At 48.6% G+C, this 26,094-nt stretch overlaps 1 protein-coding gene across 3 annotated transcripts in view; it reads left to right on the forward strand.

Annotated features, from left to right (window-relative positions):
• The window catches only part of PUS10 (pseudouridine synthase 10), a 179,548-nt gene that overhangs the window by 66,434 nt on the left and 87,020 nt on the right, over positions 1 to 26,094 (forward strand). The window contains exon 1 of one of the 3 annotated variants that reach the window (XM_075339356.1): positions 20,322 to 20,416. The exons of the other annotated variants lie outside the window; for them this stretch is intronic. Coding sequence (XP_075195471.1) covers positions 20,384 to 20,416 — 33 coding nt within the window. The 5' untranslated portion in view covers positions 20,322 to 20,383. Of the gene's footprint in view, positions 1 to 20,321; positions 20,417 to 26,094 lie in introns of those variants that run through there. 3 annotated transcript variants of the gene reach the window in all.

Raw genomic sequence — 26,094 nt, forward strand, 5'->3', positions numbered from 1 at the left:
CATTTTTGGAAAGTTTTTGAAGAAAAGCGGGTCCAAGCCTGGACTCCCGGGATGTCCCTTCTCACCCCACTGTGTCGGCGGTGTTGTTAAGGTTGATTCCAAGGCTGGAGCCTTACATGCCGCGCTCCTTCACCATCCCTCGGGCTCTGGCTTGAAGTGGGAGCCAGCACGGTTCTCCATGCTTTGCAGGAGACCGGTCTCCATCCGCAGCCCTTCAGGATCCTGCTGGACGGAGCACTCATCCCCAGGGACTTGGAACCCTGCGTCTCAGCAAGCTAAGTACCTGAGACGTTTATATTCTGGGGGTCCCGGTATTTTATTATGGTGGGAGAGTGTGCTGTGTAACTTTTCTGACATTTCCGGCCGGTTCTCTGGTTGTCGCCTGAGAACCGCGCCGATGGTGCCTGCGCGTCGGCCGCATCGCTCAAATTTAGGCCCTGGCTTCGCCGGAGGCCTACTTTCGATTTCACTGCCCTCGCATGTCAATCATGCAGAGAGACATTGCGGCTCCGCCCAGCGGCCGTTCGGCACAGGGGAGGGACACTCCTCTCTGAGTACATGTCTCCTCCCCTGTAAGTCTCCTTTGCCCTCCAGATCCCGCTCTCAGAGCAGGTCCCGCCCCCTCTCCTCGCTCCGGCGCCATTTTATCAGCGTTTTTCTCTGGATCAGCGCTGGCTGCAGCATCCCTGCTAAGCTGCTTGGGGGTCCGGGCTGTGGGATCTGGAGGGCACACAAACGGTCTGGTAAGCCACAACCTCCGGTTGTGGACCTTCTTATATACTCTCTGGGGGTCATTCTGGCTCAGAGCCCCCACTCCAGCAGCATGTCTCACACGAGGAGCAAGGCTGCAAGGCTGTACTCAGTATGCACTGCATGTAAGCTCGTGCTGCCTGAACCGAGCACATATCCACATTGTGATGCCTGCTCTAACCTGACAATGCTTCAGCCTGGAATCGCACCCACAGTGGTCCCTCCGGCTGCTCCGGCTCCGGTGGCTGAACCCCCGGCTTGGGTAGAATCCTTCTCTAGGTCAATCTCCCAGTCTTTTGCCGACTCCATGGGACAGCTGTCCCGGACTTTGCTGAACATGCATCAGCCCCCTTCACAGGGTGCCTCTGCTGCTAGGGCTCTCTCAGCGGAGCTCACAGAGGATTCTTCATCTGGTCCCAGACCCCGTCCTCCTAAAAGGAGAAGCAGGGTCCCCTCTCCTTCCTCGTCCCGCGGCTCTGATTCAAGAGCTGACTCGCAGGATGAGGAGGATGCCTTTACTGGGGGCTCGGAGGCTACCTCCATGTGCCCCATTGATCTGTCCGAAAGTGAATCAGATGTTAGTGATTTGATTGCGTCCATTAATTCTGTACTGGACCTCAATCCGCCAGTATCAGAGGAGCAACCCTCTCTGGCAGAAAAGCACCAGTTTACCTTGCCTAAGAGGACAAGGAGTGTGTTCTTTAACCACTCCAGTTTTCAGGCCACTGTGACCAAGCCTAGGGCCTGTCCTGACAAACGCTTCCCAAAGCGTGGTTCTGATGACCGTTTTCCCTTTCCACCTGAGGTGGTCAAGGAGTGGGCTCATTCACCAAAGGTTAGACCCTCCGGTGTCTAGACTCTCAGCCCGGACCGTTGTATCAGTGGCTGATGGCACCTCTCTTAAGGATTCCACTGACCGCCAGGTTGACCTTCTGGCCAAATCTGTATATGAGGCGGCAGGGGCCTCGTTCTCCCCATCTTTTGCAGCAGTGTGGGCTTTCAAAGCCATCTCTGCTTCTCTAGAGGAGATGCATTCCCTCACCAGGGAATCTATGCCCGAAATGGTTGCCTTAACTTCCCAAGCTTCAGCTTTTTCATCCTATGCCATGTCTGCCATGCTGGAGGCTTCTCACCGCACTGCGGTGGCTTCGGCTACTTCCCTCGCTATCTGCAGGATCTTGTGGCTTTGAGAGTGGAAGGCAGATGCTTCTTCAAAGAAGTACCTTGCTGGGCTCCCTTTTGCTGGATCCAGGCTATTCGGTGAACAACTGGATGAAATTATTAAGGAAGCTACTGGCGGGAAGAGTACTTCCATGCCACAAACTAAAACCAGGAAACCTGCCCATGGTAGGAACCAGTCGAGGTTTCGTTCCTTTCGTTCCTCCAACTGGTCATCCTCTAAGCCCTCGGCCTCGTCCACTAACTCAGCCAAGGACCAAAAACCCAGCTGGCGCACAAAGGCGCGTTCACAGAAGACCGCAGGAGCTGCTGCCACTAAGGCAGCCTCCTCTTGACTCTGGCCGCGCCAGCAACGTCCTTAGTCGGTGGCAGGCTCTCCCACTTTGGCGACGTGTGGTTTCAACACGTCTCCGATCAGTGGGTGCGGGATATCATCTCCCACGGCTGCAGGATAGTATTCTCTTCCAGCCCGCCAAACAGATTTTTTCTGTCAACTCCCCCCTGCTCCCAGGCCGCCGCCTTCTCTCAGGCCGTGGCATCCTTGCAGGCCAACGGAGTAATTGTACCGGTTCCCGCCCGGGAACGGTTCAGAGGTTTCTACTCAAATCTCTTCCTAGTCCCCAAAAAGGACGGTTCCTTCCGGCCCATCCTGGATCTCAAGCTTCTCAACAAGCATGTTCAGGTGCGGCATTTTCGCATGGAGTCTCTGCGATCAGTCATTGCCTCAATGACCCAAGGAGATTTCCTGGCATCCATCGACATCAGAGATGCCTATCTGCATGTGCCAATTGCAGTTTCACACCAGCGTTGGCTACGTTATGCAATCGGAGAGGAACATTTCCAATTCGTGGCTCTCCCCTTCGGGTTAGCCACGGCCCCTCGAGTATTCACCAAGGTCATGGCAGCAGTGGTTGCAGTTCTGCACCTCCAGGGGTTGGCAGTGATTCCTTACCTGGACGACCTTCTAGTCAAGGCTTCATCCAGCGCAGACTGTCAGCGGAGTGTCTCGCTCACTCTCGCCACTCTAGCCCAATTCGGGTGGCTTGTCAATCTGCCCAAATCCACTCTGACTCCGACCCAGAGGCTCACGTACCTAGGGATGCAGTTCGAGACTCTGCCGGCACTTGTGAAGCTGCCCTTAGTCAAACAGCAGTCCCTCCATCTGGCGGTGCGCTCTCTGCTGAGGCCCCGCCGTCATTCCATCAGGCACCTAATGCAGGTGCTGGGTCAGATGGTGGCGTCAATGGAGGCTGTTCCCTTTGCCCAGTTCCATCTGCGTCCTCTGCAGCTGGACATTCTCCGCTGTTGGGACAAGCGGACTTCCTCCTTGCACAGGCTAGTGGCTCTGTCGCCACAGACCAGGGGCTCCCTTCACTGGTGGCTTCGGCCCCTCTCTCTGTCTCAGGGACGCTCCTTCCTGGCCCCGTCCTGGGTGATCCTCACCACGGATGCCAGTCTATCCGGCTGGGGAGCGGTATGTCTCCACCACCGAGCACAGGGCACTTGGACTCCGTCCGAATCAGCCCTCTCGATCAATGTGCTGGAAACCAAAGCTGTGCTTCTAGCTCTCCTAGCCTTTCACCACCTTTTGGCGGGCAAGCACATCCGAGTCCATTCAGACAACGCAACAGCGGTTGCCTACATCAATCACCAAGGCGGGACACGCAGCCGCCTGGCAATGTTGGAGGTTCAACGCATCCTTCAATGGACGGAGGACTCCAAGTCCACCATATCCGCAGTCCACATCCCAGGCGTGGAAAACTGGGAAGCAGATTATCTCAGCCGTCAAACCGTGGACAGTGGCGAGTGGTCCCTGCATCCGGCAGTGTTTCAGTCAATCTGCCGCAAGTGGGGCACTCCGGAAGTGGATCTAATGGCATCCCGGCACAACAACAAGGTTCCGGTTTACGTGGCTCGCTCCCACGATCCTCAGGCCTTTGCAGCGGACGCTCTGGTTCAAGATTGGTCCCAGTTTCGTCTGTCCTACGTGTTTCCCCCTCTAGCTCTCTTGCCCAGAGTTCTGCGCAAGATCAGAATGGAGGGCCGTCAGGTCATCCTCATTGCTCCGGACTGGCCCAGGCGAGCTTAGTACCCAGACCTGCTCCATCTGTCCGTAGAGGTGCCGTGGCATCTTCCGGACCGTCCAGACCTTCTCTCACAAGGTCCGTTTTTCCGCCAGAATTCTGCGGCTCTCAGATTGACGGTGTGGCTCTTGAGTCCTGGATCTTGACGGCTTCTGGTATTCCTCCTGAAGTCATCTCCACTATGACTCGGGCTCGGAAGTCTTCCTCGGCAAAAATCTATCACAGGACCTGGAGAATTTTCCTGTCCTGGTGTCGCTCTTCCGGCCATGCTCCTTGGCCTTTTTCCTTGCCGACCCTTCTGTCCTTTCTACAGTCCGGTCTGCAGCTAGGACTATCCCTCAATTCCCTCAAGGGACAAGTCTCGGCTCTGTCAGTGCTGTTCCAGCGGCGTATCGCCCGGCTGGCTCAGGTCCGCACCTTCATGCAGGGCGCGTCTCACATCATTCCGCCTTACCGGCGGCCCTTGGATCCCTGGGACCTCAATTTGGTCCTCACGGCCTTACAGAAACCCCCCTTTGAGCCTCTTAGGGAGGTTTCTTTGTCTCGTCTTTCACAGAAAGTGGTCTTTCTAGTGGCCATAACTTCCCTCAGGAGAGTCTCTGATTTGGCTGCGCTCTCTTCGGAGTCACCTTTTTTGGTTTTTCATCAAGACAAGGTGGTTCTCCGTCCGACTCCGGACTTTCTCCCTAAGGTGGTTTCTCCTTTCCACCTTAACCAGGACATTTCCCTGCCTTCCTTTTGTCCGGCTCCTGTTCATCGCTTTGAAAAAGCGTTGCATACTCTGGATCTGGTGCGGGCGCTCCGGATCTATGTGTCTCGCACCGCTGTTCTTAGGCGGTGCACCTCTCTTTTTGTGCTAACCACAGGTCGGCGTAAGGGCCTCTCGGCTTCTAAGCCGACCTTAGCTCGTTGGATTAGGTCGGCCATTTCCGATGCCTACCAGTGTACTCAGGTGCCTCCCCCGCCGGGGATCAAGGCACACTCGACCAGAGCTGTCGGTGCCTCTTGGGCTTTCAGGCACCAGGCTACGGCTCAGCAGGTCTGTCAGGCTGCCACTTGGACTAGCCTGCATACCTTTTCAAAGCACTACCAAGTGCATGCTCATGCTTCGGCAGATGCGAGCTTGGGCAGACGCATCCTTCAGGCGGCTGTCGCCCATTTGTGAAGTTAGGCTCCGCCTACTTCTCAGTTTTTCTGTTTATTCCCACCCATGGACTGCTTTGAGAGGTCCCAATGTCTGGGTCTCCCATAGGAACGATAAAGAAAAAGAGAATTTTGTTTACTTACCGTAAATTCTTTTTCTTATAGTTCCGTATTGGGAGACCCAGCACCCTCCCTGTTGCCTGTTGGCAGTTTCTTGTTCCGCGTGTTATCACCGGCTGTTGTCGTAGACCAGGGGTGGGGAACCTTTTTACTGCCGGGGGCCATTTGGAATTTTCTACCAACCTTCGGGGGCCGCACCAAATTATCAACTTGAAAACAACCAGGCTATATTTGGTCAAACAATTAATTAACTCACCCCTAATGTCGTGGCCGGAGCGGCTGTGATGTTCGGTGATATTGATCATTTTGTTTCTCACAACTGCTTTTCCACGTTTGTCTTGGTCTGGAGAGGCTGGGGGCATACACATCCCAGGAGAAGGTGGGGCATATACATCACAGAAGACACTGGGGCGCATATACATCACAGAAGACACTGGGGCGCATATACATCACAGGAGACACTGAGGCATATACATCACAGGAAACATTGAGGCATATACATCCCAGGACAGGCTGAGGCGTATACATCACAGGAGGAGCGTATAGATCACAGGAGGGGTGTATACATCATAGGAGATGCTAAGCATGGACAGCGCTAGTGGCGGGCACAGACAGCACTAGGTGGCGGCACAACGGACAGCGCTAGGCGGCACAACGGACAGCGCTAGGCGGCACAACGGACAGCGCTAGGCGGCACAACGTACAGCGCTAGGCGGCACAACGTACAGCGCTAGGCGGCACAACGGACTGCGCTAGGCGGCAGCACAGAGAGCGCTAGGCGGCAGCACAGAGCGCTAGGCGGCAGCACAGAGAGCGCTAGGTGGCAGCACGAACAGCACTAGGCGGCGGCACAACGGACAGCACTAGGCGGCATAACGGACAGCACTAGGCGGCACAACGGACAGTACTAGGCGGCACAACGGACAGCACTAGGCGGCAGCACAGAGAGCGCTAGGCGGCAGCACAGAGAGCGCTAGGCGGCAGCACAGAGAGCGCTAGGCGGCAGCACAGAGAGCGCTAGGCGGCAGCACAGAGAGCGCTAGGCGGCAGCACAGGGAGCACTAGGTGGCAGCACAAAGAGCACTAGGTGGCAGCACAAAGAGCACTGACAGTGACAGCACAGAGAGCACTAGGTGGCAGCACAGAGAGCGCTAGGTGGCAGCACGGACAGCACTAGGCGGCATAATGGACAACACTAGGCGGCACAACGGACAGTACTAGGCAGCACAACGGACAGCGCTAGGCGGCAGCACAGAGAGCGCTAGGCGGCAGCACAGAGAGCGCTAGTTGGCAGCATAGGGAGCACTAGGTGGCAGCACAAAGAGCACTAGGTGGCAGCACAAAGAGCACTAGGTGGCAGCACAAAGAGCACTGACAGTGACAGCACAGAGAGCACTAGGTGGCAGCACAGAGAGCGCTAGGTGGCAGCACGAACAGCACTAGGCGGCGGCACAACGGACAGCACTAGGCGGCATAATGGACAGCACTAGGCGGCACAACGGACAGTACTAGGCGACACAACGGACAGCGCTAGGCGGCAGCACAGAGAGCGCTAGGCGGCAGCACAGGGAGCGCTAGTTGGCAGCACAAAGAGCGCTAGGTGGCAGCACAAAGAGCACTAGGTGGCAGCACAAAGAGCACTAGGTGGCAGCACAAAGAGCACTGACAGTGGCAGCACAGAGAGCGCTAGGTGGCAGCACAGAGAGCGCTAGTTGGCAGCACAGAGAGCGCTAGTTGGCAGCCCAGGGAGCACTAGGTGGCAGCACAGGGAGCACTAGGTGGCAGCCCAGGGAGCACTAGGTGGCAGCACAGGGAGCACTAGGTGGCAGCACAGGGAGCACTAGATGGCAGCACAAAGAGCACTGACAGTGACAGCACAGAGAGCACTGACAGTGACAGCACAGAGAGCACTAGGTGGCAGCACTGAGAGCACTAGGTGGCAGCACTGAGAGTACTAGGTGGCAGCACAGAGAGCACTAGGTGGCAGCACAAAGACCACTAGGTGGCAGCACAGAGAGCACTAGGTGGCAGCACAGAGAGCACTAGGTGGCAGCACAGAGAGCACTAGGTGGCAGCACAGAGAGCACTAGGTGGCAGCACAGAGAGCACTAGGTGGCAGCACAGAGAGCACTAGGTGGCAGCACAGAGAGCACTGACAGTGACAGCACTAAAAGGCAGCATGGAGAGCATTAGGTGACAGCACTAGCAGGCAGCAGGGAGAGCACGATATGGCAGCACTGACAGCACTAGGAGGCTGCACAGATTACACAACACTAAGGGGTTACACACAGTACTGGGGGGTACACAGCACTTGGGGCTACACACAGTACTAGGGGGTACACAGCACTGGATGGGGGGGCAGCGATGGGTTGCATACTCACAGTACAAGGGGAGGAGGAGGAGTCACATAGCACAGGTCCGGGAGGCATGTACAGCAGGGAGGCATCTGCTGCACCTCTTCTGCTGTGACTGGAGCACAGCGCGCTGTTTACCCCGCCCTCAAGGTAAACCCTCAGCATGCGAGCACAGTCCCGGGTTCAGTCCAGAATGTATGGGCTGTAGTCAGGTCCCGAAAAGAGCCCGTACATTCTAGTACGGGCTGCAATCAGGATCTGTAAATAGCCCGTACATTCTAGTATCTACCCATAACGCACTGGGATTTTAAAGGGCCGGCGGCTGGCAAAAGCGCAAGTGCCGCTTGAGCACTGGAGTAGCCTGGAATGTGCCCGGGGGCCGCATTAAATGTCATCGCGGGCCGCATACGGCCCGCGGGCCGGAGGTTCCCCACCCCTGTCGTAGACAGAGGCTCCGGTTGTTCCGGTTCTTGCTCTGTCTTTACTTGTGGGTGGCTATTCTCCTTCAGCTTTTGCACTAAACTGGCTAGATCTGGTTATCCAGGGGGTGTATGTGCTCAGAGGGAGGAGCTACACTTTTTAATGTAGTACTTTGTGTGTCCTCCGGAGGCAGAAGCTATACACCCAATGTCTGGGTCTCCCAATACGGAACTATAAGAAAAAGAATTTACGGTAAGTAAACAAAATTCTCTTTTTTGCAACTTTTTTCCAAACTTGCCTAAATCTTTCACACAGTACTAAAAGTTTTTTTTTTTTTAACCTATTCACCATTAGAGGGCACACTTGCACAAGTAAAAGATATTTGTATGTTTGTAATGTCTTTTTTGTGCTGGAACATAAATCTTTGTATTGTATTACCTCAGTAAGTTTTGTCAAAACCTGCGAATTGGTGTGAGTCTGATTGGACCTCCAAGAATCCTAGAAGATAGTTCTTGGGCACAGATACAGCACCAGAACTGTGCCAGGTCAGTAGTGGCAGTGCGGAGGGGAAAAAAAACTGTGTGATCCTGCTGACCTGACTATGGGAACCCCACAGATTAATGTGCCTTGGTCATTTGAGTCCCATCGTGGTTGGAAAAACCCCTTCACCCCGCGCAATTTTGTGTTTTTCATTTTCGTTTTTTCCTCCCCTTCTTCCAAGAGCCATAACTTTTTTTTTTTTTTATTTTTCTGTCAATATAGCCATATGAGGGCTTGTTTCTTGCGGGACGATTTGTCCTTTTGAATGACACCGTTAATTCTGCCCCATAATGTACTGGAAAACGGGAAAAAAATTCAAAGTATGGTGAAATTGCAAAAAAAGTGCAATTCCACTGTTGTTCTAGGGGGGTTTATTTAAAATGTTCACTATATGGTAAAACAGACCTGGCAATATGATTCTTCAGGTCAGTACAAGTTTGTAGATACCAGACATGTATAGTTTTATGTAAGTGGTGAAATAAAATTCAAAAATGTGTCCCAAAAAAAAGAAGTGCGCTTTTGTCGCTATTTTCCAAGACCCGTAACTTTCTTATTTTACATGATCTGGGGCTCAGTGATCGCTTATTTTTTGTGTCTGGAGCTGACTTTTTTAATAGGGATGATCGAATATCACAAATATTAGGCAATATTCGGCTTTGCGAATATCCGACGAATAGTTTGCCGCTATGCGAATATTCGATGCGCAATGTAAGTCTATGAGAAGTCCGAATAGTTGCTATTCGGCAACTATTTAGGTTTCCCATAGACTTACATTGCACATAGAATATTATCAAATCTTCGAATAGCGGCAACCTATTCGGCGAATATGGGCATAGCCGAATATTTGCGGTATTTGATCATCCCTAGTTTTTAATTATTCAATTTTTTGGTAGATGCGATGTTTTAATCGCCTGTTATTGCATTTTTTACAATGTTGCGGTGACCAAACAACTGTAATCCTTTAACGATTAGATTAATTGATTTTATATTTTGATAGATCGGGCATTTCTGACCTCGGTGACCCCAAACATGTTTTTATTTATTTTTACTCTTTAATTGTTTAATTGAACTTATTTTTTTTTTCATGTTTTTACTTTTTTTTTTACACTTTTTATTGATTTTACTAGTCCCGTTACGGGACTTAAACTGACACTGTTTGATCACTTCTGCTGTTTAGAGCGATGCTTCAGCACCGCTCTGAAAAGCAGAAACGCTGATGTCCTGTGAATGTCGACACTAAGCCAGCATTCACAGGAACTACGTCATGACAGCAACAGGGGTCATCAGCTGACCTGCGGCTGTCATGAAAACCCATTGGCGCCCTGTGATCGTGTCACAAGGTCGCTGATGGCGGCGGGGAATGGCGCACTCCCAACTGGAATGCGTTAAATCCTGCTGTCAGAGATTGACAGTGGAATTTAACTAGTTAACAGGTGCGAGTGGATCTCCGGTCCACCCTCGGCTGTTAGCTGCACATGTTGGCTGGTCAGATCAACCAACATGTGGGGAGTAAAATGCGGGCTCGCGGTCACACACAGCCTTGGATATTCAGGGATGTATAGGGTCATCTTCCAGTATATTAACAGGTGGTATGAGTGATCTGATAATATGGCAGGGCTGTAGGAGACTGTAGCACCATCTTTGTCCTGAAAACCCTTTAGCTGAACATACCTCGCTACAGGCTGGAGGACAGCCCATGTCCAGAGATCGGCTCCATATGGCTCAATTTTTTATTTCCCTGCTCTGATTTCAGGTCACTTCCACCTTGATATCTTGTTATAGAGAGATCTTGATTTACTGATGTAGATTGCTTATCTATACAAAGATGAACCTACTGTTTAATATCTTCAATAAAACCTGTGAGAAAATCCCATTATTACCTGTACGCTTAATGCTCATCTACACAGGGTTAGGCCAGGATAAGGGGGTTTTCCCAACCATCAGGCCAGAGGCAGTATAGAGAACTCCTGCTCCAGTATAACAGGCCTGTGCTGCAATATTAGACACCCCTTTTACAAGAATTTTGTAATATTAACCATTTAAAATGTTGAGACAACCCCTTTAAAATAATCCCCTTTAGACATGTCTTGAGAGAAACCCACAGCACTCCAATCAAAGACGTCCCTTTGTTTCCTCATAAAAAAAATCCTATCATTAACACCAGTCTAGCAAAGGAGATTTGATCTACCCACCCCCCATCAGTCTAAATAATTCCCACCAACAAAGGTGCATGGTCAAAGATCCCCTAATTACAATATTTGTCGAACATCATTAACTAGTGACCAATCCGTTATTGAAAGTGTATTTTGTGTTACTGAGAACTATAAATATTACTGAACTCTTGATTTCTCATCTTCAACATATCTTTTTCAATCTTTTAAAGGGATTTTCTACTACTTTGATGGTTTATTCTTAGGACAGTTGATCAGATCGGAGGGGGTCTGACACCCGTCACCCCCACTGTATAGGCACTGAACTGCTCTTCTTAGGCTAGTTTCACACTTGCGTTGTGCGGCATCCGTCGCATTGCGTTGTGTGACGGATGTAATGGATGTGTTGCATATAGTGGCACAACTGATGCGACGGATGCTGCAAAACAACAGAATCCGTTGTAGTTTTTTTTCCAACAATTACTCAACTGAGCATGCGCAGTTGTGTAAAAATGGATGTGTTACAGGAATCCGTCAAATGACGCATTCCGACGGATTCCGCCACCATAGGCTTCCATTATAAAAATGACGGTCGCCGACGGAATCCCGCACATTGCGTTTTTTTGACGCTCAGGGAAGCGCAGAAAAACGTTACATGCTGCGTTCTTTCTGCCCAGTGGATGCAACGCAGCGTCGGCCGGCGGATACAACGCAGGACCATCAGTCGCAATGCGTCATCCATACAAGTGTATGGGAAGCAGCGGAATCCGTTAATGGATTCCACTGTTTTCCAAAACGGCGGATTGCGACTGAAGGAAAAAAACGCATGTGTGAAACGAGCCTTAGCAGTGGCCACTACAGTGTTTGGAGCGCTGCGTTCTGCTCCGTACATTGATTATAAATGGCTGTTACTGGAGTAGATAACGGCTGATCATGGGGTCCCACACCAGTCCGTGCACAGGCTCGTAGACTTACTATTACCCCCGCTAGGTGTGCGCACTGAGGCAGAAGCACGCAATGCTTCTCTTTCAGTTTTGTAAAGCTAAAACGGATGCCTCTTTGACAAAACTGTCCCTGTAGAAAGTTATGGGAAAGTTATGAGACATAAGACATGGACACATGTGAATTGGCCCTTAGGTGTATTGGTTCTTGGAACTGATATATGACAACTGAATAAACTCTCAAGTGCAAACAGAGATTTTCTGTTCAAAAGTTTAGGAAAGTTTTTCAGAAACCTCTAATTTTAAAAAGAATGTCAGAAAAGGGATACTTAACACTAAAACTACTGGACTCGTGACAGCTATATAGAAATACATGGTGCAAAGTAGTCAAAATGACTACCTCAGTAGTTCTAGTGTTAAAGGGAAGCTGTCAGTAACACTACTCCTGTGCAAGCAGAGGCAGTGCAGGACAAAGTGCTATAAAACTTTATGATGGATGCCTGTTACTGTCACAGGTGCATCACGCTTGACAGACGACACTGTGGTGTCCGGCTGCAGAAGGTCGCTGCATTTGGCTGCACAAACTACTAGATATTCCATTCTATCTTTCTTGGTGTGAATGAAGTTCTATGTATCTTCCCTCTTAGGGTTAATTCTTTCCCTTTCAGACCCTGCGGATTTCTTGGCAGTTCAGCTGCAAAGCCTTATCCCCACTCCCTGTGTTTATATAGACCTGCATTTCCCCTTGTTTTGTTGCTAGTGATAGTTTACTCCTATGCTGGCCAGATTGCAATGGTCGGCTTGAAATCTCATATTGAAACACTTTGTATATTGCTGTCATTCTCCCAGAGTCATCTTGCAGATAAGTTGTCCATTTTCATTCCCCTGTCTGTTTTCCCTGTGCTTTCTTTAGGTCTTAGTGGGGTTGTCGACAGGGGCCAGTGGTAGGTTTTACCAGGGGTCACCCTCTTTCCCCTTCCTTAGAGGCAAGGTTCCCCCCCCCCCATTTGCGGTTTGTCTGGTATTCTCCCCATACCAAGCATGACAGTAAGGGGTACTTTGCACGCTGCGACATCGCTACTGCGATATCGTCAGGGTCAAATCGAAAGTGACGCACATCCAGCGCCAGTAACGATGTCGCAACGTGTAAAGCCTAGATGCGCCGATAAACGGTTGCAAAAGCGTCGTAAATCGGCGATCTGTGTAGTGTCGGTCATTTCCATAATTTCGGAACAACCGATGTTACGATGTTGTTCCTCGTTCCTGCAGCAGCACACATCGCTGTGTGTGATGCCGCAGGAGCGAGGAACATCTCCTTACCTGCCTCCACCGGCTATGCGGAAGGAAGGAGGTGGGCGGGATGTTTACGTCCCGCTCATCTCCGCCCCTCTGCTTCTATTGGCCGCCTGCCGTGTGACGTCGCTATGACGCCGCACGACCCGCCCCCTTAGGAAGGTGGCGGTTCGCCGGCCAGAGTGACGTCGCAGGGCAGGTAAGTGCATGTGAAGCTGCCGTAGCGATAATGTTCGCTACGGCAGCTATCACAAGATATCGCATGTGCGACGGGGGCAGCTGCTATCGCGCTCAGCATCGCTAGCATTGGCTAGCGATGTCGCAGCGTGCAAAGTACCCCTTAGGCTATGTGCCCACGTTGCGTATTTGCGTGCAGTTACGCTGTGTATTGCACTGCCGCGTAACTGCATGCGTCCTGCATCCCCACACAATCTATGAAGATTGTGTATAATTCATACCCACGTGGTGTTTTAGAACGCAGCGATTTCCATGCTGCCAAATCGCTGCATTCTAAAAAGCAACATCTCACTTCTTTCGTGCGCTTTGCATGCTGTCTCCATTCTGTCTATAGGGAGGGGCAGCATCCAGAGCGCACGAATTCTGCAGTACAATGCGTCTCAGAACGCAGCTTTTCGGCTGCGTTCTGAGACGCACATGCAGTGACTTTACGCTGCGGTGCAGAATGCACTCACGTGGGCACATAGCCTGACAGCCCCATCCACTGTGCTGTTGGCTTGTATTGATAAGGTTGATAGGTTTGCAAGTTCACTGGTAGGTGTGTTAGTACACTTGCAATCTGTGGCTTTTCTTTGCTTCTCGCTGCTGATTCCATCTTTGCTTCTTGATTTACCAGCAGGATTTGCTATATAACATCACCTTTGCCCTAGAAAGAGAAATGATGCCATCATCCAAAATGGAGTAAAGTCAATGATGTTTATTTAAATCTTTTTTTAAAGTAGTAGTAAGCCATATCTAACATGAAGGACAAAAAGACAACCATCCGATTACGCATTTTGAGCCATTGTGGCCATTAGTAATGATACGACTAAGGGCCACAACGCCTTTAAACGCATAATTAGTTCTCTTTTTGTCCTCTGCTTGTTATGACTTAATGCTATTTTAAGAAGATATAAATAAACATTGATCTTATTCCACTTTGGATGCTGGCATAGTTTCTCTTACAGTTGTATGTACAGTATGGTACTTTTGCTGGCGGTGAGGTCTTTATTTCCAGGGTGAGCTGACTACCTTCATACATTTGTCCATCACCTCTGCTCTCCACTGTAGGTCAAGAAGTGGGAAGGGGATGGCACAGGTGGGGAGAAGTGAATGAGGGCCATAGACTGCAAGTCCACTAATACACGCACCAGTTCACTTGCAAAATTAATTTGCTTGTCAATAAAAGCAACATTGTGGCACATCGGGTGACTTTGTAATAGGCATATTACATTAGGTTTTAAACTTTGCTATCTTCCACTACTTTTGTAGGGGCAGTGTAAGGCTTAAGCATGGAATGGCACGGCATGGAAATCGGAGCAAGTGGAATGCGATAAAACATCGCATTCCACTCGGCCAATATTACCCTATGTGTCAGCACCCATGGGCGATTATTTTCTCAGCCCTAATTGGACCGAGAAAGCTGCAGGTGCAATGCGATCCTTGTTTGTCTTGCACCCATTCAAGTGTATGGGGCGAGAGAAAAATCGCACTGCACTCGCATTACACTAGTGTACCGTGAGTGTAGGGCAAGAATGGCAATAGCCAGCAATGGAGGAGAGCGGGAGATAAATCCCTCCCTCCCCTCCTCAGCACCGCCCCTTTGCGGCACCGGCCCGCCCCCCGCAGTTGTTGTCCAATCGCATGATCAGACCTCAGTCGCAATGACACTCGCATGAGACTCTGCTCCCACTGTGCTGCCAGCGTGAGCCAAGTATCATGCGAGGATCGCAGTAGTGCCCGTGTGGCCCCGGCCTTACTGACAGATTCAGGTGTTTTTCAGATTAAGCTGTCTTGTGTGTACATGAGGAATAACACCATTTGTGCCCATTATATGACTTGTATCCTGAATTTATGATGCGTTTGTCTCTGTGTAGGCTCAGTCCTTAATTTTCATTTGTCCCTGAGCTGGTGGGTGGAAAATAGCTACAATCCTCATGTCTCCTATACCCTGCACACAGAGAGGAATTCCTGCTCTCCATCATCTATGTAAGACATGTTCAGAAGCAGGAAAATGGAGGACATTATTCAGCAGAACTGAGCATTGGGGGTATAAATGCTGCTCTGAGATTAGATAAAATTCTAAAAAAAATGGCAGAACACGTCTATGTGAGTCTGTGCCTCTCACTTTGCTTCTACTTAGTTAATTAACAGTCCGTCTTTCTTGAGACAAGGAAAGGAATATGTCTCCAATATTGAATACAGTATATTATGAAGTTTTTTTTATACTTGTTTTTTTAATTATAGATTTGTCCAACATTTGTCGAAATAATCTGGACTTTTTAATGTAGAAAATTTTAAAATGTTTTATATGTGATTGGCACTTGCCGGGGATATATCAGGAGAATATCCGACCCTTATAGCTTAAGTATGGTACTCAAAACCCAACCTGCGGAGAGCGTTTCCGTCTGGTACCAGAAGGAGCGCCGACAAAGTCATAACGATAGTGTGCAATATCGGTGCAGTAATCACATTTATTACTGGAAAAGAAAAGAGGAACCCTGACCGAGAACAGAAGCGGAGAGGAAGTAGTAAACGACAGAATGGGTCATCATTCAGAGTGGGAGAACATGGAAACCGTGTCCTTTATACAAAGGGATCTAAAGAGTGTAAAGTTAGTGATAACTCCCAAAGAACTGGACAGAGCTACCATGGCATGGTAAAGGAGCTATGCGTCCATCTCATGACTTGGTCAGAAGATTTCTATGAAGGATGACAAGATCTGGAATACCATGAGGATCTGAAATTGTATCACTTTATTTTTTTCTAAACCTATTATATCTTTTTCAGCAATATCTACATGCGAGCTAATAAGATATGTAGGTCTGACTTCACACATGACAGCTAGCTGATGATTACTCATGTTCGTTGCCGATCCTTATCTTCTTCTCCTTTTTTCTCTATAACCTGTCTGTTTTTAGGCTTGCATGAGACTTGGTGTGTTATGTGACTCACACACTGTGTCAGACAACATTTAAGGGATTCCCCTTACGAGTCCCTAAAGTGTACTCCCTCCTACTACTACAATAGAGAAAACAAAAGGCATGAGAGCACGCTTCTATGTAACATGTACCATGTACGTCATTCTTCACACTGGTGTGAAGGCCATGTTTGGGACTGTACACAGAGCAGGGAAAAAGTCCCCTTTTCTTCTTATCTTCTGTCACTGCCTAAACAATACATTGAACTATGTAGGGTACGCTTTACTACTAGTGATGGGCAAATAGTAACTATTCGTGTTTGGATAATGCTAACTGAATACCGAGTACTATTCCAGAAAAATGCTCGGGTTCCTCAGTGACTTGCATTAGGTTCATTATTTGTGACAAATACCGGAATAGAACTTGATTCATTACGAGTAATCCAAACATGAATATTTACTATTCGCCCCCTACTATTTACTACCCAACTCCAGTTCACATTCACCCTATAGCAATAGCTGACATATTTTCTCCTTTTTGTTCTTTTTTTCCTCTCTGTTCAGATCTCTGACATCCGATTGTCACCTGTGGAAAAAATATTGGTCCACAGTTATTCATAATAGCGCATTGTGCCCAAGTGCAATAGGAGAGAATAGTGGATGAGTTATTAAATGCTGTACATGTGCCGCCCCAGCAGCAGTTGAAATGCTTGGATCCGGGGTTGCTGTGTCTCGAAGGTCTCCAGACTAGGGGGCTTACGGTCACTTCAAATGTAAGGGGATATTTACAGGGGATGAATGTTCTTGACGCCACCTGCGTGTTGTGGTAAATGGAGTACTGCCGCTGCCAATGGGAGTACCGGGGCAGATGGTGTGGGGCAGCTAGATGTCAGTCCCTCTGCAGGTAGGGAAGGCCTCGGATAGTGGAGATTTGGTGAACGGGTAGCTTGGCCTATGGAAGCAGGGTGCAGGGGTCAGATTACTCACTGCGGTATTCGTGGTGTTGGATCAGGTGGATTAAGTAGACACTCACACAGATGGTAAACCAAAGTCTCTAGGTACCGCAGTCTCTACGGGGGGAGCCCGTCCATGTACCGCTCCCACCAGTGTCACTTGGTAAGTCCGGAGCCCTGTCTCCGTGCACAAATTGTTTGACAGTTGTGGCCCCTTGGCTTGAAGCTTTCGGGGCCCCGCTACCCGTGTGTATGGCAGCTGTGCTCTTGGTGGCTGGCACTTGAGATTTCAGTGGTTTGTGTATTTTGGAGAACCCTATCCCCCGTGTTGTGCTGATGCCTCCAATCTCTGAGCTCTTGGGGAAAGTTCATAAAGAGACTATCCTCCACAGATTAATTATCAGGTTGCTTGAAACTACTCCCTGATCTAGGGTCCCGTACCTTATTGTGCTCGGTACCGGTAAGGTGGCTGGGCTTTCTGGTGCCAACAGTCCTCCTAGACTGCATCTGTTACACTCCTGTCCAGTGCTCCTAATGCCGGTCCCCGACTCCTGTGGTCCCGGATCACCGTTTGCGACCCAACCTATCACCTCCCTGGGAGCTCCAACTCTCCTGCTCCTCACTCTCTGAGAGCTAACACTTCACTGCCTCTAAACTGACTTCCTCCCTCCCACCAGTCTGCCTGACCCCTTGGTGGGCGGCCGTGCTCCAACTTGACCAACCCACTGGTGTGTCTGTCCAGCCCTGGTGTGAGGTGTGGTTGGGATTTGTAGTGCGGATGTAAGTGACACTGTTGATGGGAACCTGGAACCACGGGGGGTAGACCCTGCACCCTGGGTAACAGGATGCAGTTCCCTGTAGCACCCTGATATAGTCAGGGGAACTACATACACGTCTTACATTTGCTGCATTGGGAAGTATCTGTTTGAATTTCCTTTTCCGCCTGGTATAAGCAGCCATGCAATTGCCCCACTAATTTGCTCTTTTGTAAACTTTACTTTTGTCATTGATATTTATCAATTAGAAGGGCATAACTTGAAAGGCTTGACCCCATACCGAACCCCATTCCTGTGATCTCACATTATATAAAAAAAAACCCCACCAAGAAATACTTTCTGCAGTAGTACCGCAGTAAAAATGTTCTTTTAGTGCCCCACATACTGACGTACTGCCCTCCTTCTATGCTACCCAGTGATTAGCTTGCCTCTCACAGATACCGTATAATATCCCATATAGTGGTAGTGGTACCTACACACCCAGTTTTATGATCACTTAGTTTGCCACACACAGTATGGCAACCCCTTAATACCTTGACATAGCATAATGCCCTGAGACCCCCCCAATGCAGAAATACGATATAATGCCACTGGCAAAGCCCCCAAATAATATATTACCTGCTACAGAGTATTATACTCTCTCACTGCCACTATGCCTCCTCAGTGACCCCATACAATACAATGCACCCACAGAGTATGATGACTCCACACAGTACAATGCCTCCTCAGTGACCTTCACAGAGATGTCTTTTTAGTGCCCACACACAGTAAGATACCCCCTCAGTGCCTACACATGGTGGGATACCCCTCAGTGCTCCCACACACTACAATGCCCTCACACAGTATGATGCCCCCCAGAGACCCCACACAGTATCATGCTCCCTTAGGTCATCCCATACAGTAAAATGCCCCTCAGTGGCCCCACACAGTAAAATGCCGCCCCAGCGACCCCACACAGTACAATGCATCCACCGTGACCCTACACCGAATGATGCCTTTTTAGTGCTCCCACAATGTAGGACACCCCCTCAGTGCCCCTACACAGTACACTGCCTCGGTTCATCCCACACAGTAAAATGCCTCATCAGTGCATCCACACAGCATGATGTCATCTTTATGCCCCCACATAGCAAAACACTCTTAGTGCCCCACGCACAGTATTATAGACTATTAGTATGAAGTCAGCTCTGTAAAACCCCCATTGGATATTGCCCCCTTTGTGCCCATTACAGTATATAATGCCCCTCTTAGTTTACATCACTCAATATTACACCCTCTCAATGCACTTATGTGGCACCCCAGGGTTCAGTTGCCACAAATATACCTGTACCTGGGCAGGGAAGGTATCTCCACATCAGGTAATCCCACATACAACATTTCAACTCCAAGCCTGGAGGGGGAGCTCTACAAGTCGAGTTCAGGTGAGGTCCCCTTTAAATCCAGGTTTGGAGGCGGAGTCAGAGAGACAGTTGACAGTTGGAAAAGAGGAGACTGTGCGAGCAGAGAGTGAGGGAAGACATCAAAATGGAGAGGGCAGTGCTTAGCCCGCACAAGTAACTGTGTGACCACCTGAGGGATCAAGAGTGAGGCAAAAGAGGAGTGACCGGGGAGGAGGAGCCAGACCGGTTCATCCCCAAGGAACAGCGCTGATTATCGGACACCGGCGTCCGAGATTGTGAGGGATCTAATCTGCCCAGCAATAAAGACCGGGGGCCAGGGAGACTGCAGATCTCCTGGCCGCAGCAGCACCTGAAGGCAAAGCCGCTACACAGAGCTTAGGGACCGCAGTGAGTACAGCAGTGCCCCTTAGAGAAGCTCCCGCCGCCTGCCATACAGGTGAAGACAGTGAGAGAGGGACAAGGTATAGCTACAGGCAGCTTAGCACCAAGGAGAAACATAGCGCAGCAGGGAGGCCACACAACTAACCTGGTGCAGAGATCCTGAACTGTTCCCAGATTACCCAAAAACTGTAACATCAGAAACTGAACCCATTTTTAATAACACCTGCAAGTTAAACCTGGTCAGAGTTAATGAATTGGTGTGACGCACTTTATTTCTTCATCTGAGGAGCCATAGGCTGCTGCACTAAAGTGACAGTTGAAAAGGCTGTGAAGAAAAACCGCCATATCTGTGTACTACTAAAACTGCCCTGGTGACCCCGCTTCACCTACGGGAAGCATAAACAACTGGCTGCCTAACCATCACCCAAGAGGTCTGACCTGCAGCCCCAGTAACCATACTGGAACCGTAGGTGGCGTCACGAGATACTTTTATTTATTTATTTATTTATTTTTCGTTATTTTTTTCTTTTTAATTTTTATTATTTATTGACTTTCAGCGACCACCAGGGCCACGGAACCGGGCACAGGCCCCCGTGACATAATCTCATTAACCAACACCCAGAACCGAGTACCCCACGGCCCTGGGGCGGGTCACTTACACAATATAATGCCCCTCTTTGTGCTCTCACACAGCTTCATGTCCCCTATACACACAGATATTGCCTCTTAAAATAATATTATATTCACCTAGCCCATTCCCTTGATGAATTTTGGACCTTGCAGCTGGCTTCTTCAGGTCTGTACAGCGGACAGCTCAGTACCGGCCAACACAGTTATGTCATGTTATGCATCTCAGGGGCTGGCGAGGTCACACTGGAAATGGTGGAGATGAGATTTGACGGCTGCTGCTCCTCCAACAGAATCTGCTTTCTGAATATGCAGATACCATTGAAAGTGGTAACCAGACTGTCTGGGCTCCTTGGCAGATAGGTGGTCTGCTCCATTGGAGTTACGTCTTTGATCCGTTCCATCCATACGTTTTTATTCTTAAAAGAGCCAATATACCGTAATCTGTTTCTTTTATTACTGAGATTAATGGGAGATTGAAGGAATGAACTGATGGAATCCAATGTCTATCAGTCTGTTTATAGTAGTAAATATTGTGGGTGTTACAGCTACTATATAAGCAGCAAAACAATGCAGCTTAATTTCTCCCTCTCCTCCCCAGCTAAGGAAGCTTCCTTTGATGCCCTCCCCGGAGCTCTCCCCTTATTCAGGCAAAGCACTAATGAAGTTCTCTTCTTGATCATAGATGGCCCTGTGAGAGCCTAAAGGGAACCTGGCGGTAGATTCATGTTGTCTGAACTACAGGCGGCACGTATCCGATCCTAACTACATGACTGCAGCCTAATATGTTTTACTCTGAGAAACAGACGCATTTTGGAGAAAACATAGTTTGAAAAGCCGACTCGTGACTATAAGGCGAGAGCTGACTAATCCAGCGTGGCCCCCTGCCGGTTTCTCCCCATCCTGCTTCGGGTGTTTGACCGGTCTCTCCCTGCTGACAGTCTCACAGCCAGGGTCTGAGACACACTGCCCGTTGTTTGAGTAGCATGAGTCTAATGACAGGTTTTATTTATGGATCAATCTGTGTAAGGGGCCATAGGATGCTGTCAGTGTGAAGAAGATGGAGGAAAACTGGCGCAGCCTGTGAAAGACTCAGGCATGGGTAGAAGTCTGAGAAAGTGAAGCTTCAAAAACAGTCTCTGAGCAGTTCATGGGGTAGTCTGTGAAGGAAGTGGAACCATGAAGAAAAGTCAGTGTTAGAAGAGATGAGGGATTTTGGAAACAGTCTTTGAGAGATGAAATATGGGGCGCAATATGTGTAACTGAAGGGGCCGTGAGGAGCAGTCTGTGTGAGATGAGGAATAGTGATGAGTGAGCGGTTGGATACTCGGATGGACGTGACCCAAAGATTTTCCAACATGCTGAAGTACCCCATTAACTTCCATTATGCTCTGGTGCTCAAATCTCGTCTGTTCAAGCATCCAAGTGCTCTTAACGAGTATTGAGCATGGTAGTGCTCGCTCATCACTAATGAGAAGCCATGGGAAGCAATCTGTGTAACGGAGGGGGACATGAGGAGCAGGTGTGACCAGAGAACCTTGTGGGGGCATTCTTTGAGAGTTAGGGGCTGTAAAAAGGTTATCTAGTGCCGCTGACGTCCGCATTGGGAACTGAGCGACACTAATGACTTGGGTTTGCACATAGCTGCCGATCTAGCAGGAGGTTATCATGCACCTACCCTATTTTGTATATTGTATCAATCTTTCACCTTCGAGAAACTATTTGGCCCATAAATATATCTCCTATCCGCCAATGGCAAATATGTCTTGAGAATTATAGAAAGTTACATAACTTCTCTTTATACAGTTTAGTTGCCTAAAACTGGAAACCCCATTTACACTAATCTGCTTTGATCAACAATCATCTGTTTTGAAGTATAAAAGTTATATGATATATTTCACAATGTTGTAAATATATTCTTCTTTTTATTTTCGCTCTTCTTTTCCTCTTTTTGTGGCTGGGTCATGGTGCCAGTAAACATTACTGAAAAAAATAGTACGTAGTTTATCTTCTCTTTTCGATGAGCTTTCTCCCTTATTTATTTAAAGTGGATCCATCTCCAGATTTCACAGTATAAACTTCACACATTATTACATAGATCTCCTAGACCCGTTTAGACTGATGCACTTTTACAATCCATGTCACAATGTATAATCTTTTGTGAAAGTGTATACTCAATCTACTGCTTAGCTTGATTAACCCCTCCTCCCTTCTGCTGCTGAGATCTCACACTGCTCAGCACAAGCTGCAGTTGTCAGTCAGGCTGGGTAGGTGAATATATTGAACTTTTAATTCCTCTCACTCTTTGGCTGGATTCATTAAATGTTCATTTTAATATCAGGAATAAACAGTCTTTTCTACTTGAACACAAGAGATATGTGTTTATGCAGTCTATGTTGTAAAATCTGGTGACAGATCTTCTTTAACTGGTAGACAGTTCTACTGTATTATGGTCTAATGGGGTAGTAAACTGAACAGATCAAATGTAATGTATGTCTTGGGGATGGCAAGCATTGAGCTGCTGGTTTACCCATGGGATCTCATGGGGAGCTTGTTACATACAGATGTAGAGGAGGGTAATAGGCACCCTTTAAATCCATAGACTCTCTCTAGTAATCACTCCACGTACTCAGAATTTCATTTTCTAACTTTATGGCAACAAAGGAGCTCTGATCCAGTGTAATGATCCGATTCCCCACTATTGGATGTGGATCGGGAGTCTGTGTGGGCTGTTGATTGTTGTGTACATCCCTGCTGTCAGTTTCGATGCAGTTTCTTATGACTAAATCATGTGGCACAGTAACATGTCACTGTCACTGTGGTGTCATATCATTGTGAAACAGTGGTTAGAAATATATGTAAAAATATGAACTCTACTGATCAGATGGCATATTTATTAAGGAGTATGTCAAGAGTCCTGTAAAAGGGGGTTAGTCATTACTTTTACATTGATGGCCTGTCCTTAGGATAGGTAATCAATATCTGACACCCTTCACCCCCACCGATCAGTTGCTCTCGGTGCTGACGGCGGCTGCAAGTGGCTGGAAATGCACAGTTCCGAAGCTGCCAGACTACAGATAGTAGGTGCGGCAGGTACTGCAAATCAGCCTTCTATTCAATCATCCTCCTCTTATTGATTTAAGTAGAAGGCAGATGTGCTGTACCCGCCGCACCTACTATCAGTCAACAGGGCAGCTCCAGAACTGAATATTTCTGGCTGCATGCTACCACCGCCGGCACCAAGAACAGCTAATCGGCGAGGGTGCGGCAGGGTGTCAGACACCCCCCACCTCCCCCCCGATCAGACATTGATAACCTATCCTAAAGATAGGTCATCAATGTAAAAGTAGTGAACAACCTCTTTTAATTCTAGTTGTGGAAAAGCTTAAAGGGGTTTTCCATTACTCGGACATCCTGATCTGAGTGTTTACCCCCTTAAAATGAAAACACTTAAGGTACCTTCACACATAACGACTTACCTGCGATCCCAAAAACGATGCGACCTGATAGGGATCGCAGATAAGTCGCTGGGAGGTCGCAGGTGAGATGTCACACAGTGAGATCTTACCAGCGATGCAGAACAATACAGATCGCAGTAGCGACCTGTATAACGATCTCAGCAGTCACTGGGACCCTGTCACACAGTGTCAAACACAGCGATGTGTCCTGCCCAGCAGGACATCGCCTTTGAAGAAAATGGCCTGGACCATTCTGCAACGACCAGCGACCTCACAGCAGGGGCCTGATCGCTGGTAAGTGTCACACATAACGAGATCGCTAACGGGATCGCAACTGCGTCACCAAAACGGTGACTCAGCTGCGATCTCGCTAGCGATCTCGTTATGTGTGACAGTACCTTTACAGTGCCTACAAGTAGTATTCAACCCCCTGCAGATTTAGCAGGTTTGATAAGATGCAAATAAGTTAGAGCCTGCAAACTTCAAACAAGAGCAGGATTTATTAACAGATGCATTAATCTTACAAACCAACAAGTTATGTTGCTCAGTTAAATTTTAATACATTTTCAACATAAAAGTGTGGGTCAATTATTATTCAACCCCTAGGTTTAATATTTTGTGGAATAACCCTTGTTTGCAATTACAGCTAATAATCATCTTTTATAAGACCTGATCAGGCCGGCACAGGTCTCTGGAGTTATCTTGGCCCACTCCTCCATGCAGATCTTCTCCAAGTTATCTAGGTTCTTTGGGTGTCTCATGCGGACTTTAATCTTGAGCTCCTTCCACAAGTTTTCAATTGGGTTAAGGTCAGGAGACTGACTAGGCCACTGCAACACCTTGATATTTTCCCTCTTGAACCAGGCCTTGGTTTTCTTGGCTGTGTGCTTTGGGTCGTTGTCTTGTTGGAAGATGAAATGATGACCCATCTTAAGATCCTTGATGGAGGAGCGGAGGTTCTTGGCCAAAATCTCCAGGTAGGCCATGCTATCCATCTTCCCATGGATGCGGACCAGATGGTCAGGCCCCTTGGCTGAGAAACAGCCCCACAGCATGATGCTACCACCACCATGCTTGACTGTAGGGATGGTATTCTTGGGGTCATATGCAGTGCCATCCAGTCTCCAAACGTCACGTGTGTGGTTGGCACCAAAGATCTCGATCTTGGTCTCATCAGACCAGAGAACCTTGAACCAGTCTGTCTCAGAGTCCTCCAAGTGATCATGAGCAAACTGTAGACGAGCCTTGACATGACGCTTTGAAAGTACGTTACGGGCTCGTCTGGAACGGAGACAGTTGCGGTGGAGTACGTTACTTATGATATTGACTGAAACCAATGTCCCCACTGCCATGAGATCTTCCCGGAGCTCCTTCCTTGTTGTCCTTGTGTTAGCCTTAACTCTTCGGACAAGCCTGGCCTCGGCACGGGTGGAAACTTTCAAAGGCTGCCCAGGCCGTGGAAGGCTAACAGTAGTTCCATAAGCCTTCCACTTCCGGATGATGCTCCCAACAGTGGAGACAGGTAGGCCTATCTCCTTGGAAAGGGTTTTGTACCCCTTGCCAGCCTTGTGACCCTCCACGATCTTGTCTCTGATGGCCTTGGAATGCACCTTTGTCTTTCCCATGTTCACCAAGTATGAGTGCTGTTCACAAGTTTGGGGAGGGTCTTAATTAGTCAGAAAAGGCTGGAAAAAGAGATAATTCAAACATGTGAAGCTCATTGTTCTTTGTGCCTGAAATACTTCTTAATACTTTAGGGGAACCAAACAGAATTGTGGTGGTTTGAGGGGTTGAATAATAAATGACCCTCTGAATAAACTTTTCACAATTTAAAAAAAAAAATAAAAAAAGAAATAACATTCTTTTTTGCTGCAGTGCATTTCACACTTCCAGGCTGATCTACAGTCCAAATGTCACAATGCCAAGTCAATTCCGAATGTGTAAACCTGCTAAATCTGCAGGGGGTTGAATACTACTTGTAGGCACTGTATACTAGCCTCTGATGCCGTTCTAGTGGTGTTGGCACCTGCTTTCCTGGTGTTCCATTGAGGTTCTTATGTCAGGCGAGCCCTGCACCCAATCACCGCTGGCTTCACGCTCTCCGTCTTTGTTCGCTTGACACATCAATAGGAAATGAGAGGTCAACTGCAGCCCTGACTTCCTCTTGATATTCGATTTGCCCGACAGTGGGAAGAATGAAGTGAGCGTTGATTGTGCGCAGGGCTCTCGTGGTGTAACAATGTGAGCCCCAGGAACGCGGGTGCCAACACTGCTGGAAAGGCACTGGCCTTTGGAGGGGAGAATAAATGCTGTTATATTAATGGGGGCATAAAAAGTAAAAAATACAATGTCCGCAGAACTGGACCACCCCATTTTAGTTTCATCATTG

The sequence above is a fragment of the Anomaloglossus baeobatrachus genome, chromosome 3 (genome assembly GCF_048569485.1).
Source record: "Anomaloglossus baeobatrachus isolate aAnoBae1 chromosome 3, aAnoBae1.hap1, whole genome shotgun sequence".
Taxonomy (NCBI): Eukaryota; Metazoa; Chordata; class Amphibia; order Anura; family Aromobatidae; genus Anomaloglossus; species Anomaloglossus baeobatrachus.